The sequence below is a fragment of the Garra rufa genome, chromosome 12 (genome assembly GCF_049309525.1).
Source record: "Garra rufa chromosome 12, GarRuf1.0, whole genome shotgun sequence".
NCBI classification, from domain to species: domain Eukaryota; kingdom Metazoa; phylum Chordata; class Actinopteri; order Cypriniformes; family Cyprinidae; genus Garra; species Garra rufa.
In genome coordinates this window covers 27294277-27309146 of record NC_133372.1, presented here as the reverse complement: position 1 = coordinate 27309146, position 14870 = coordinate 27294277, and the positions used below count along the sequence as shown (strand labels likewise).

The following is a 14870-nucleotide window of genomic DNA, read 5'->3' as shown; positions in this document are numbered from 1 at the left end:
TATATAAAAACCAGGGAAGAAACAGAGTACGATTTTCATGACTGACTGGAAGACACAAAGGGAGATAAGCTGATTAGGGCTGCATTCCAGACACATCCTGTTATGTTAGGTGCCAGTGCCCCCATTTTTTCCCCTCTCTCCCTTCTTTTCTGTCTCTCTTTTACCCTTCCCTCTCATTCCTCTCTTCCCTCCCTTTTTCTTTCTTCTTAACTCCATTTCTACCAGTTTGTCTCTTTCTTTGTCCCTCTTCACGCTCTCTCTGTCTCTTTATCTGTCTGTGCTGTGGAGGCCTCAGTGTTCTTTGAGTTTTCAGTGATATGGTCATTAAACAGGATTAGTGAAGTGGAATGCCTCAGTGTGCCACACAATAACCTGAACTGTTCTGAACTGCAGATGGTACCCTGTGAACATACAGGAAGCCATCTACTGTTTCCTTCCACCTTTCCCCTCTAAATGTCATTTTGGATCTTTGTACAGGCTCAGAGTGCTTGATCCTGTTTGTCTTGGTCTTTATGTATGTGTAGGTGTTTTATCATGGAGGACAGAGGCTATCTCGTGGCCCATCCGACCCTGATTGACCCGAAGGGCCACGCTCCAGCAGAACAGCAACATATTACTCATAAGGTCAGAAACTTTGGCTCACTTAAACAAGAAAATAGGCATGTTTTTGTCCTTAGAAAAAGAGTACCGTTTATATTCTTTTGTCAAATTATATCAATAATAAATATGAAACTGACAAACAATCTTTCTGACTTCATTTTCTCCTGTTTCGCTTGACTCTAGGAGCCTCTAGTGGCCAATGATATTCTCAACCACCCCAACTTTGTGAAGAAGAACCTGTGTAACAGTTTCAGTGATCGTACCGTTCAGCGTTTCTACAAGTTCAACACCAGCATTGTCGTGAGTGCAGTCTCATATTATTTCATATCAGGGTATTGTTAATTCAGTTTGAAGTGATAATCCACTTTTACCGTGTAAGGTTAGTCAGCGTAATGTATTAGTTATGTTAGGATGCCACCTAGTGGAAGATGTTTAAATAGCGGTTAAAACAGATGTGCTTTCTAGTATAACCAGTTGTGGAAAGACTGTTATGAGATCAAATGATTGTTAATGGCTTACTGTGTGTTTGTCATTTTTAAGGGGGATCTGACAAACCTTGTACATGGCAGTCACTGCTCAAAGTACCGGCTCACCCGTATCCCTGGAACCAATGCGTTTGCTGGTATTGTGAATGAGACCTGTGATTCACTGGCCTTCTGTGCTTGCAGTACTGTGGATCGTCTTTGTCTTAACTGCCACAGGTAATGTTTATTCTCTGCACAGCTCTACTAATAACATACTGTATTTGATAGTCTTTTCATAAATGTAAATATTAAGGCATAGTTATATTTATTTACTTACACTGTTGTTCACTATTGTAAATGCAGGCTTGATGAACAGCAGAGAATTCTTAAAACAAACAAAAAAACATTACAAATTACTTCTGACTGGTTTCTGAACAGTAAGATTTTGAATGTTTTTTTTTAAAGAATTCTCTGCTGCTTACCAAACCTGCATTTATTTGATACAAAATACAGCAATAAAACAGTAAAATTGTGAAATATTATTACTGTTTAAAATAACTGGTTTCTATTTTTTTAAATGTAATTTATTCCTGTGATCAAAGGTACATTTCCAACATCATTACTCCAGTCTTCAGTGTCACTTGATTTTTTAGAAATCATTCTAATATTCTGATTTGCTGTTTAAGAAACTATTATTATTATTTAAAACAGTTGAACACATTTTTTTCAGGATTCTTTGATGAATAGAAAGATCCAAAGATCTGCATATAATTATTATATTTTTGGGGGGGGGGGGGTAAAAGACATTTATAATGTTACAAAAGATTTCTATTTCAGAGAATATTCATCAAAGAAACCTGAAAAAGTTCTGCTTAGCTGTTTTTTTACATAATAATAAATGTTTTTGAGCAGCAAATCAGAATATTAGAATGATTTCGGAAGGATCATGTGACTGGAGTAATGATGCTAAAAATTCAGCTTTGAAATCACAGGAATAAATTAAATTTTAAAATATATTCAAATAGAAAGCAGTTGTTGTAAAATACTAAAAAATATTTCTAAATGTTACTGTTTTTGCTGTACTTTGAATACATAAATGCAGGCTTGAAGAGAAGAGACTTCTTTAAAAAGAACATAAAAAATCTTACGGTTCAAAAACTTTTGACTGGTAGTGTATATATCTGTAATCCCCAGCAAGGCTGCATTTTTTTTTTTTTTTTACTGAATAAAATGTAAAAAAAAACAATTTATTTTACTATTTAGAATTGTTTTGTTTTCTATTTTAAAATATTTTATATTCAAAAAGTAATTTATACCTGTGATGGCAATGCTGTGTTAGCCATTACTCCGGTCTTCAGTGTCACATGGTCCGTCAGAAATTATTCTAATATGATTTGGTCTCAAAAACTTGTTTTTATTATTATTTGTATGTATTTATTTTAAATGGCAGTAGACTTTAGTTGTAACTATGAAGATGTGCATTTGATTAAAAAAAAAAAATGTGCACAGAATTTGTCTAAATGTAAGGAAGACCGTAAATTAAAAAGCATTTTCAGTTATTTTTTTTATACATTTTTAAGAGTACACTAGCAAGTAATGGCCACAAAACTCAAATTTTGTTTTTATAGGGTCTTTAAGTCCCTTCACGTAAATAATAGTTTGGTAGTTCAATGCCTAGTTAAAATGCCTGCAATCAGACCTTTTCAATGCATTCCTATCTTTCTCAGAATGGAGCAGAATGAATGCGAGTGCCCCTGTGAATGCCCTCTAGAGGTGAATGAATGTACTGGCAACCTCACCAATGCTGAGAACAGGTAAACCACTGCTGTTTACAGGACAGTCTTGCATTATTTAACAAAGGTCATGTAGCAGTAGACATTAAGCCTGTTTTAAAACATAATACATGTTGTACACAATGTGTTAGGATGCACTTGAGGTTACCCCTTAAGTGTTTAGAGAATAAACTGCCACAATATATGATCCAGAAATTAATCTCTGGACCACATGTCCAGATTCTCATCAGCATGCACTGGAATGAATCACACTTAGTCACACACACACACACACACACACACACACACACACACACTTCTGCCTGTCACTTCATCAAGTTCTTGTTTGTCACGATGAATAGATATCCAGCCACCTGTGTCCTCAATTAGCCGGCAGTTCCTCAATAGACATTTAGACACTTTCAGTTTTGTTGCATTATTCCCAGCTGAGAGATCTCAAGGCATTTACCTTTCTGTCACCATGCCATCTGTTCATTCTAGTGAAAAATTGTACACTTGAATGCTAATAAATGTATTCTTTACTGCAGAGAGCTGGGTTGGTATTCATTGTGTAGTAATGACAGTTGATCAGTTGTTGTCTGTTGAATATCATTGAGCTACAGAACAACATTGTTCCCGGACTGTTAGTAATTACAAATAGCTTCGACTTTAATGAGTTCCATGTTGTATTTAGGGCCTAACTTGCCTTACTTCTCTCTGTGTGTGCGTGTGCATGTAGAAACCCGAGCTGTGACGTGCACCAGGAGCCTTTGTCTTTGACTGTAATTGAGCCCAGTCTACAGGACACTCTGCCTCAATGTATCAACACCAGATGCAGTCAGCGCTTCACCAGCAGGTACGGCCATATACTGTATCAGTTGTGATCAGCCTGCCCTTAGCAGGACCTTAACAGAAACACAGAGTCTCTGAGAGTAATGATGTTTCTTCTTTCACTTAGCACAGCTAATCTCACATCACTTATTCACAACCTGTGCTGACCACAACAACAAGCATGTGTGTTTCTCAAGATCAGAAAATGCAGGCTATTATTGGAGACTATCAAAATCAAAGACTCAAAAATAGCTTATGCGTTATCACACACTTTCATTCCCCATAGACTCAAAAAACCAAATCTGCGTTGGTAACGCTTGTTGGTAATTGTGCTATAAACATTTTGTAAGTTTCAGAACTCAAAACTTTCTCGTTTGTCTATTGAAGCCAATCTATTTGGCTGAATAGATAAGCTTTCCATTGATGTATGGTTTGTTAGGATAGGACCATAGTTGGCCGAGATACAATCTGAGGGTGCAAAAAAATCGAAATATTGAGAAAATCGCTTTTAAAGTTGTCCAAATGAAGTTCTTAGCAATGCATATTACTAATCAAAATTTAAGTTTTGATATATTTATGGTAGAAAACGTACTGAATATCTTCATGGAATATAATCTTTACCTAATATCCTAATGATTTTTGGCATAAAATAATTTTTTTTGACCCAAATAATGTATTTTTGGCTATTACTACAAATATATCCATGCTACTTAAAGGAAAAAAAAATTACAGATAATGTGCTCACCCCCTTGTCATCCAAGATGTTCATGTCTTTCTTTCTTTAGTTGTCAAGAAATTATGTTTTTTTGAGGAAAACCTTTCAGGATTTCTCTCCATATAATGGACTTCTATGGTGCCCCTGAGTTTGAACTTCCAAAATGCAGCTTCAAAAGGCTCTAAATGATCACAGCCGAGAAAAAAAAGGGTCTTATCTAGTTACAATTACAATTTGTATACTTTTTAACTTAAAATGCTCGTCTTGTCTAGTTCTGTGTGTACTCTGTGTATTCTGGTTCATGACAGTTGGGTATGTCGAAAAACTCCCATCTCATTTTCTCCTCCAGCTTCAAAATTGTCCTACATCGCTGTTTTACCTTTTTTTGTAAAGGGTGTTTGATCTTATTTGCACATTCACTTTGTAAACACTGGGTCGTTACTTCTGCAGCGATGTAGGGCGATTTTGAAGTTGGAGGAGAAAATGAGATGGGAGTTTTTCGACATATTCTAACTGTCATGAACTGGAATACACAGAGTTCACGAAGAGCTAGGCAAGAGATTAAAAAGTATATAAGTTGTAAATGTTTTTAGAAAATAATCGATCGTTTCGCTAGATAAGACGCTTCTTCCTTGGCTGGGATCATTTAGAGCCCTTTGAAGCTGCATTTTGGAAGTTCAAACTCGGGGGCACCATAGAAGTCCATTATATGGAGAGAAATCCTGAAATGTTTTCCTCAAAAAACACCATTTCTTTATGACTGAAGAAAGAAAGACATAAACATCTTGGATGGCAAGGGGGTGAGTACATTATCTGTAAATTTTTGTTCTGAATGTGAACTACTCCTTTACGACAGGTTTTGTAGTCCAGGGTCACGTATGTAATGAGTCTTAAACACAGCAGCGTCCATCTGCGAAGGATGTAGGCTGTCAAACAAGCACAACTATTAGCCCTTCAAAGTGGGCATAAATTCCCTACGCTGATTCAAACAAAGCGTTCTGATGAGGGAGGCCAAAACAGAACTATTAAGCCTATTACTTCTAAATTGTGATGTTTTTTTGATGTAAAAAATCTTGATATCATTATTAGTGAACCTCACAGAACAGTACATACATAAAAAAAAAAAACAAAGACAGTTCATGACCCCTTTGAAAGAAATTCTATTGACCCCAAACATCTGAATGGTAGTGTATGTGAACCAAACCAAAATTTATTCAGACACCTTCAACATTTTTTTTTTTTACATTATCACAGTTTGTTCACTATAATTTAGAAAATGGTAATAAAATATGGCAAGAACTCAGAGTTAAACAGTTTTAGAGCAAATTCTTCTTGATAATGTTAGATAACTTTGAAAGAAAGGTATGTAATGGAATACAATCAACCAAAAATTCAGACAACAATTAGTATTACAATATTTAAACAGCTATCAATACTTTGTTGTTCACTTACCAAGCAATGCTTAATTTTGATTTGTCTGTGATGTAAAAGCATGAAACATTTAAGCAATTAAAGAAAAATCACTCGAGCAAAACATGGTCAGGTCAAAGTGTCTGAATAATTGTTGGTCCCAAATTTGTATAATTTTTACTGGTAGTCCACTGTATGAAGAATTTTTTGGGTATAATATGTCACAATTTGCTTTATTTTGCTATCCTCACTTACATAAATTAACTATAGTGTCCTGCACCCACTATAAAAAAAATATCTAAAATTATATCTGGTGTCTGAATAATTTTTGGTTTGACTGTATGTGTAGCCGTCTCTATAACATTGCTTTTTTGTGTGTTCTGTTTTGTTTGTGTGTGTTTTAGTGACTGTTTTGGTGTTCTGGACTGTGAGTGGTGTATGGTGGACAGTGACGGAAAGACCCATCTGGATAAGCCTTACTGTGCCCTACAGAAGGAATGTTTTGGAGGGATAGTGGGTGCCAAGAGTCCTTATGTGGATGGACTTGGCATTTTAGGTGAGCTACTACTTCTATAGTCAAACTTATCGCTGTTTATTAATATCTTTTTCAGTATATAATAGCATATGTAGGTAAATTGCATTGTTGGGTCACAGTAGTCCACTAGAAAAATACTTTTTTCTTTTGTTTAGTTTTTCTGTTTTTGAAAGATATGCACAAAAGTTTGGAATTACACTGACTTCATGAGTCACACACTGTGCCTTGAGGATCTTTGCGAGTGTGTGTGCTTTATTTCATTATTTCACTTCAATATATCATTATTTTTGTATTTCTACATCACTTTGCAGATGAGGAGTTGGCTTCACTGAATATGATCAAGAGTGCGCCCGTGGGGCCAGTGGCAGGAGGGATTATGGGATGCATTATGGTGCTGGTGTTGGCTGTGTATGCCTACAGGCACCAGATCCACCGTCGCAGCCATCAGCACATGTCCCCGCTGGCTGCACAAGGTGAGTCTGAACACTTTGAGTCGAAACTTAAAAAGTGATTCGTATCTGGGACTATTGGGAAACGATGCGAAGGCATGATTAACTGGTAGAAATTTTTGTTTGTATGCATTTTAAGCAGTCCAATTTATAAACGAGTTATTTTAAGCCATTCAAATGCAATCAGTAGCCAAGGCGAACTCTTGAGAGACAGTTTCTGAGAGCTATCAGAGAGGCATGCACATGAAGGTTAACTGAGTTATTTTTGCAGCTTTATAGGCCTTGAATGGTTAAATGCCACATACTTATATGTCAAAAATGGCCGTCTTTGCAATCCTCATAAACACAGTAATTTAGGTCTTAAGTGAATGCAAACGGCTAAGAAAGAAAACATGTGAAACAGTCATTTGGATCTGGGCAGCTCTTCAAGTGACAGCTGTCTATTGTTCCTGCTGTCTGTCATTCACGGTTATCAAACAACAAGCTCTTGACTGAATCAGTTTTGTACGACAGTGTATTAGTGCATCTTAAAAAAAAATCTAAAATTACAAGATTAAAGTTTAAGTCGAAATGACCCGGATTGGGAGCGCTGGGAGAATTTGCCAGGCCACCAGAATTTATTTGAATATATGTGGGATTATTAGCAGAAATCATACTATGTGTTATACTCTCAGGGACAGTATGCTTGTAAATAATGTTTCATGTCTTCAGTCGCATTCATTAGGCCCATTTGTAGTGCGCCAGCCACCCAATAATAGCAATAAAATTTTTTGTGCTTTTGGTACTTTTAATAAAAAACAAAGTCTCAGCTTTCAAAATCTGTCAGTTTTAAAGTGAAATACAAACAGTGTGTCTTGCAATAATGTGCTTTCCACGCTCTTTAATGTGGCAGGACAGGTCATTGTTTTCATGTGAATCAATCATCTTTTCGATTAGAATGAGACATTTGTTTCATTAAATTATACTGTTTTCTTTGTGAAAATTCCACCACCTACTCCGCAAAGAAAATGCTGTGCTGTCCAATCTGTCGTTCCTCACATGTAGTTAATTAAAAACAACAGTAAAACGCTCTAAAGGTTGAAGTGGACTCCAATTTGTTAACATAAGTTATATTGTTGTCTGAGGTATATGGGTCAAAGATGAAAAAGGGTTTAAGCATAAAAACAGTAAGTGTAATACTGCTTTAATTTGTTGTTTTTCCAAAAAACAAAAAAACAAAGAAAAGGTTTTCTGTTTAATTTAATTGCATTTTTGTTTTAGTTTTTCTGAGCACAAAATAAATATCATACATTTTTCCCTAATTTACAGAAGACTCCCTCTAGAATGCCATTCAGTGTAACAATCTTGTTAGGAATATTTACAACAAAAATCAATTTATGACATATTAAAAGACAAATTACTTTCACCCCAAATACTAATTACTTTTTTTTTTTTTAAATTTGCCACTATCCTAGGTTTTGCCTCTTTGTCAGTAAGACTTTTTTGTTCTACATGGCACTAAAATGCTGTCTTAGTTTTGTAACTTTAATAAGAAATGTATATTTAATTTACACAGTGAAGAATATACTGTTTTTTTTGTGATATTGACATTGGTGACAAGAATGATGATATTTCTATAGGATCAAAAAGTTTGATATCATTAAAACCTTACTTAAAGCAAAAAGAACTATAATGTCATATATTATTGAATTGAAGTCATGGCGCATATCCCATGTTACTTCCATTTAAGTGGCATATTTCATAGGGAAACAAGATATTCACAGATTATAAAATATAGACTGGGGCCTTTTTTAATGGAGAATTGATTAGAAGGTGACAAGTGATCTCTGACAGAGGCTGGTGACGTCAGGCTGAAAAGGAACTTGTTTCAGAGGAAGAGCAAGTAAAAATCTCACTTTAATGAGGGGAAAATTATTGAGTGCACTTTTAAAGTGTGCTACTCCCTGTGCTAATGAGACACTAAAGCACAGTTGACCGCTAAAAGGACCTTAGAAAGATATAAAAGTAATTTAAAGAGCTGAATTCCCTTTTCCCTTGCAGTTGCTCCCTCATGTCTAAGCTAAATTCAGCTTCTATATGTGCTCGACTAGGACGCATAAGTTGGTCTGATGCAATATAAATCTGTTCGAATCAGTTTGTGAGAAATGCTACTGTTTTTCAGGTTCGCAGTTACATAAAATGTCTGAGAGAGTCTGCTTTTGTCTGAATCTGCATTCTAGACATAAATAGACTGGAATGCTATATTCCCTTGAATTGGCTTTCTTCAGTTTATTATTGTCTGATGGGTATTTGTGGGCAAAAAGTGATTTGAGGAGATTTGATGTCTGTCTTCTTTTTTATGAGAAAGACTGGACCAAAGGAGAAGACAAGGATGATATTACATCAAATCTGTTCAGGATTGCTCCATCTTTCTAATCTTCTCTTATGCCTGCTTTTCTGTCTCTCTTTCTTTCATCAGAGATGTCTGTCCGGATGTCCAACCTGGACAACGAGCGAGATGACCGAGATGAAGACAGTCACGAAGACAGAGGAATAAGTAAGATACCCGTCTGGCTGCTTGGTACAGCTTCACACGAATTAACACAGAAAACCCTTAATGCCCATTTTAGCTTTAGTAATTACATTGAGGGTTTTTATGTACATCAAGTCTGCAGTATTATACTTTGTACCATTAATGCTGTTTTTCACCGATTGAGTGCATCTGACGCCAAATGGATGATAATCCGTGAATTCTTTGTGTACGGTGTGCTGTTTTATTCTTCTAGAGTAAAAGGCGAGCATTCATGCTCCACAATGGTACTGTGTCATTCTTGTGTGATAATTGCTTCAAACAGCCATGTGGGTTAGTCTGATGTCGTAATTGGTCTCATCTTTAGTGACAATATGATAATGTGTCCCTGATCGGTATTCTTGTTCTGTTGTACATTTTGTAATCAGAAGCATTTTCAATACCATCTGATTTACATCACAAAGTTGGTATAATTAGATTTTGTGCTATGCATAACTGTAAGAAACATACATTATGAAACATCATGCATAACTGTAAGAAATCTGAATGAATAACAGTCAGTATGTAAATAATATTGATTATCTTTGGAAAGAATAGGAAATGATCGACAAAACGTACATAAAGGTACTTACAATGGCTGTTTGCCCAATTGACTTCCATTGTAAGTGCATAACAGTCAGTGCATTGTTTTATTTTTTGTTTTACAAACGGGTACAAGACAAAATAATTTGCTGTGGTAATCAACATTATGCCAAAATGTTGCTGTTTGAGCTCAACTTTCGGAATTGAAACCAAAATATTCGTGTGAATTGACGCTCGAACGCAACCCATAAACCAACCCATAAATCCAAAAAGTTGAAGCCAAAATATAAAAGACTTATAATTTAAATTATTAAAACAAAATGTACACTACCAGTCAAAAGTTTTTGAACAGTGAGATTTTTCATGTTTTTTACAGAAGTAAAACAGAAGAAAAAACTGTAGAATTTTTAAATATTTTTACTGTTTATTTCTATTTTAATATATTTTAAAATGTAATTTATGCTGAATTTTTAGCATTACTCCAGTCACGTGATCCTTTCAGAAATCATTCTAATATTCTGATTTGCTGCTTTTTTTATTATTATTATTATTATTAAGATGATGATTTTTTCAGGTTTCTTTGATGAATAGAAAGTTCAGAAGAACAGCATTTATCTGAAAAAAAATCTTTTGTAACAATACATGTCTTTATCATCACTTTTGATCAATTTAAAGCATCCTTGTATTTCTATAATAAATGCACTGATATATGTTGAAATGTATCATTTTACCAAAATAAGAGGGATCATCCAAAATGCATGTTATGTTTTATTTAGTACTGATCTGAATAAGATATTTCACATAAAAGATGTTTGCATATAGTCCACAAGAGAAAATAAGTTGAATTTATAAAATGGACCCTGTTCAAAAGTTTACATACGCTTGATTCTTAACAGTTTTTTTTTTTAATAGTTCTTCATGAGTCCTGAGCAGTTCAACTGCCTGCTGTTATTCAGAAAAATATTTCAGGTCCCACAAATTCTTTGGTTTTCCAGCATCTTTTGCATATTTGAACCCTTTCCAACAATGACTGTATGATTTTGAGATCCATCTTTTCACTCTGAGGACAACTAAGGAACTTAAAGCTGTTACAAAAGGTTCAAACGTTCACAGCTCCAGAAGGAAAAACTATGCATTAAGAGCCAGGGGGTGAAAACATTTGAACAGAATGAGAAGTACATTGTGTACATTTTTCTTATTTTGCCCAAATATGATATTTTTTTAAATTTAGTATTGCCCTTCAGAAGCTACAGAAGATACTTGCATGTTTCCCAGAAGACAAAATAAATTCAAATTTAAAACGTTTTCACCTCCAGGCTCTTAATGCATCGTGTTTCCTTCTGGAGCATCAGTAAATGTTTGAAAGTCCTCAGTTTTGCTGTTCAGGACAAACAAGGGACTCATGAACAACTATCACTAAACAAAACAAAAAAAATCTGCTGATCATCCAGGTATCAACACAGTATTAAGAATCAAGCGCATGTAAACTTTTAACCAGGGTAATTTTAATAAATTCAACTATTATTTTCTTCTGTGGACTATTTGTAAACGTCTTTTATGTGAAGTATCTTATTCAGGTCAGTACTAAATAAAATCTATTTTATATGATCTGTCTTATTTTGATAAAATAATTAACATTTTGCACATACTGTAAAATTTTGACCATTTTATGGACCCAAACCGAAAAAAATTGTATTACGTAATTAACATGCATATATATGTGACCCTGGACCACAAAACCAGTCTTAAGTCGCTGGGGTATATTTGTAGCAGTAGCCAAAAATACATTGCATGGGTCAAAATTTTTGATTTTTCTTTTATGCCAAAAATCATTAAGAAATTATTAAATTATTAAATTATTAAAGTTCATGTTCCATGAAGATTTTTTGTAAAATTCCTACTGTAAAGATATCAAAATGTAATTTTTGATTTGTAATATGCATTGTTAAGAACCTAATTTGGACAACTCTAAAGGTGATTTTCTCAGTCTTTTTGATTTTTTTGCATCCTCAGATTTCTGATTTCAAATAGTTGTATCTCCGCCAAATATTGTCCTATCCTAACAAACCATACATCAATGGAAAGCTTATTTATTGAGCTTTCATATGATGTATAAATCTCAGTTTTGTCAAATTTAACCTTATGACTGGTTTTGTGGTCCAGGGTCACATATATATATATACACACAATAATATAATATGTTGTTTTGGAAGACTTTTGGAAGACATATTTATAATGTTTCCTTATTGTTTACTGAGTTCATCCCCAGTATAACCTCTTATATGAGAAGTATCTGCAAGTGTTATTGCCTTTTAAATTTCCTGTACTCTTACACTATGCTGGCCAGCTGGAGACCCGAGTGTTTTATTGCTATATGACCGTTTGGCTCTGTTTCTCTCTCTCTCTGCAGTCAGTAACACTCGATTCATTGCTGCGGTAATTGAGAGGCACACACACAGCCCAGAACGACGGCGGAGATACTGGGGCCGGTCAGGGACCGAAAGTGACCATGGTAAGAGTGCGTATGTGCGTCTATGTGTGCATGCTCCTTCCTCAAAGTCTAAAGGAAAAACGATATTAGTAGGTTTGAAAAGATCCTTTTGAAACAAGGGTCAAAGAAAAATTCAAAGGCGTGACCATCAAAATGTCTCACCTAAGAATATATGGAGAGTTTTATTATTGAAATAAAGCAAAGCCTTCCCCAGGAGCTCAGTGTAGGCTTGTGTTCGGCCTCAATTTCATTGGCGGCTCCAGGCTTGGGTTACATGGAGTCTACAGTGCATGCTAAATCTGCCGCCCCTCAGGGACGAGGCTTTCTGGAGATCATTGTGTAACCAGCAAGAGGAGAAAGGGCAGCCCTATTCCACAAGGAGAGGTGCAATGAGAGACCTGGAGGAAGAAAGCCAGCAAAGTGGGTAGATTGAGAGATGCGAGAACAGTTAGAGGTGGCGAAGACCAAGTACAAAAGTTTCTTCCCTGTATTTTTATTTGGCAGGGTTAAAGGTCCCCTCCCACCGGCTGCTCAGTCATCCTGCTTAAGGGGTCGTTTTAAAGCAATATCGATTTGGCTTTTGAGCGTGCGTATGCAGGAGAACAGCTCCGAAGCTTTTTCCTGTGCGCTCTGACTCATTACTACTCCACCAACACAGAGAATTTTCGCCAGGAGCAACGTAGATATACAAGTATTCGCTTCAGATCGAGGTTTAAAGAATTTCTTCTAACACGAATGTGTTTTCTGCCAGGAACTGAGGTGCTTTTTAGTACTTGTTTGCTTGGTTGGCGCTTTGATATGTTTAGGGAAAGATCCTGATCCAGAATCGGCATCCCAGTGCTTTTACTCTCACCGCAGAGTTTCAAAGCTGATTCCAGATCTGCTCATGCAAACATTGATCAAAGTCAGGATCATAAGAGGTTTTTGACCTTTCGTTTCACCTCCGATTCAGTTTCAAATGTCACACGTGGCTGGACGTTTGGCCACCTGACAGCAGGACAAAACCTTTTTGTACTCTTTGTACCGTATCTTAATTTAATTCAGGATGTGCTGTGACTGTTATTATGTTAAGTTTCCAACCGCTTGTTTGTGTTTTGTATGCATTGTGAGCTCCTCTCCCACCGTAAAAGTTTAGTTGCCAGCAACTGTCTAATTTGTTATTCACTTCAGCTACTTCTTGTGTCTTTTGTATTGTTGTCTAAACAGGAACGTTAGCAGCTTGTCAGAGGAAAATGGATTTGGGTAGATAACAAATAACATTGACATCAGCTTCTTCTTTCAACATCAACATTTGAAGTTTCAATTTATGTAAAGGAGGGTGGACTGTTTTAGATGATGTAACTTATCAACATTTGTTTCCAAGTTTGTTTTCTTTTTCTTTAGTGTGACACATTCGATTTGAAAGTAGAAATATTCTGTGCGGTCTCTCAAAATAAATTCTGTATGTTTAAAACTGTTTGTATAATAATAGGTTTAGTAGGAAGTAGGCATCACGGCATTGTTCCTCAATGCAAAACTGTTGCAACATGAACACTATACTTTGCACTACAACTTCATAACTATTATAATCATTACTGCTACTGTATGAATGCATTTATGACAAATAGCTGTTTGTTATAGCTTATCTTCATAATTTTGCATTGCACTGATTAATCCATGATCGGTATTATTTTCTGTATATTTTTATATTATGTTTCTATTAGGTTTCTGTACACTGCTGTTAAAACGTTTGTGGGGAGTAGGTTTTTTTCTTAAAGAAATTAATATTTAATTTTGGAGGAATGCATTGATCAAAAGTGACATTAAAGACTTTTGATGGTCTTTGCTATTTTTTTGACTAAATTTTTAAATATTAGAATGATTTCTGAAGGATTTTTTTAACACAAGACTGGAGTAATGTCTGCTAAAAATTCATCTTTGCCATCACAGGAAAAAAATACATTTCAAAATATGTTCAAATAGAAACGGTTATATTAAATTGTCATAATATTTGACAATAATACAGTTTTTACTGTATTTTGATCGATTAAATGTACACACACACACACACTGCCGTTCAAAAATTTGGGATCAGTAAGATTTTTCTTGTTTTTAAAGAAAGTGTTTTCTGCTCATCAAGGCTCTGTTTATTGGATTAAAAATGCAGAAGAAAATGTAATATTGTGAAATATTATTGCAATTTAAAATAGTGGTTTTCTATTTTAATATACTTTCAAATATAATTTATTCCTGTGATGCAAAGCTGATTTTTCAGCATCATTATTTCAGTCTTCAGTGTCACATGATCCTTCAGAAATCATTCTAATATGCTGATTTATTATCAATGTTGGAAACAGTTGTGCTGCTTAATATTTTTTTGGAACCTGTGATGCTTTTTTCATGGATTAAAATCTATAAATATAAATCTTTTGTTACAATTCACTGTTATAAATTCACTGTATACCACAGCTTCACTGGGCTTCATCAAACTTTAAAAAAAAAAGTATCACAGGTTCCAAAAAATATTATGCAG

At 35.0% G+C, this 14870-nt stretch overlaps 1 protein-coding gene across 1 annotated transcript in view; it reads left to right on the top strand.

Moving 5' to 3' along the window:
- Window positions 1–14870, top strand: part of cachd1 (cache domain containing 1) — a 65902-nt gene that overhangs the window by 48436 nt on the left and 2596 nt on the right. The window contains exons 17-25 of the mRNA XM_073851649.1: window positions 525–624; window positions 784–900; window positions 1141–1301; window positions 2792–2878; window positions 3576–3692; window positions 6197–6348; window positions 6639–6800; window positions 9235–9312; window positions 12278–12379. Coding sequence (XP_073707750.1) covers window positions 525–624; window positions 784–900; window positions 1141–1301; window positions 2792–2878; window positions 3576–3692; window positions 6197–6348; window positions 6639–6800; window positions 9235–9312; window positions 12278–12379 — 1076 coding nt within the window. The remainder of the gene's footprint in view (window positions 1–524; window positions 625–783; window positions 901–1140; window positions 1302–2791; window positions 2879–3575; window positions 3693–6196; window positions 6349–6638; window positions 6801–9234; window positions 9313–12277; window positions 12380–14870) is intronic.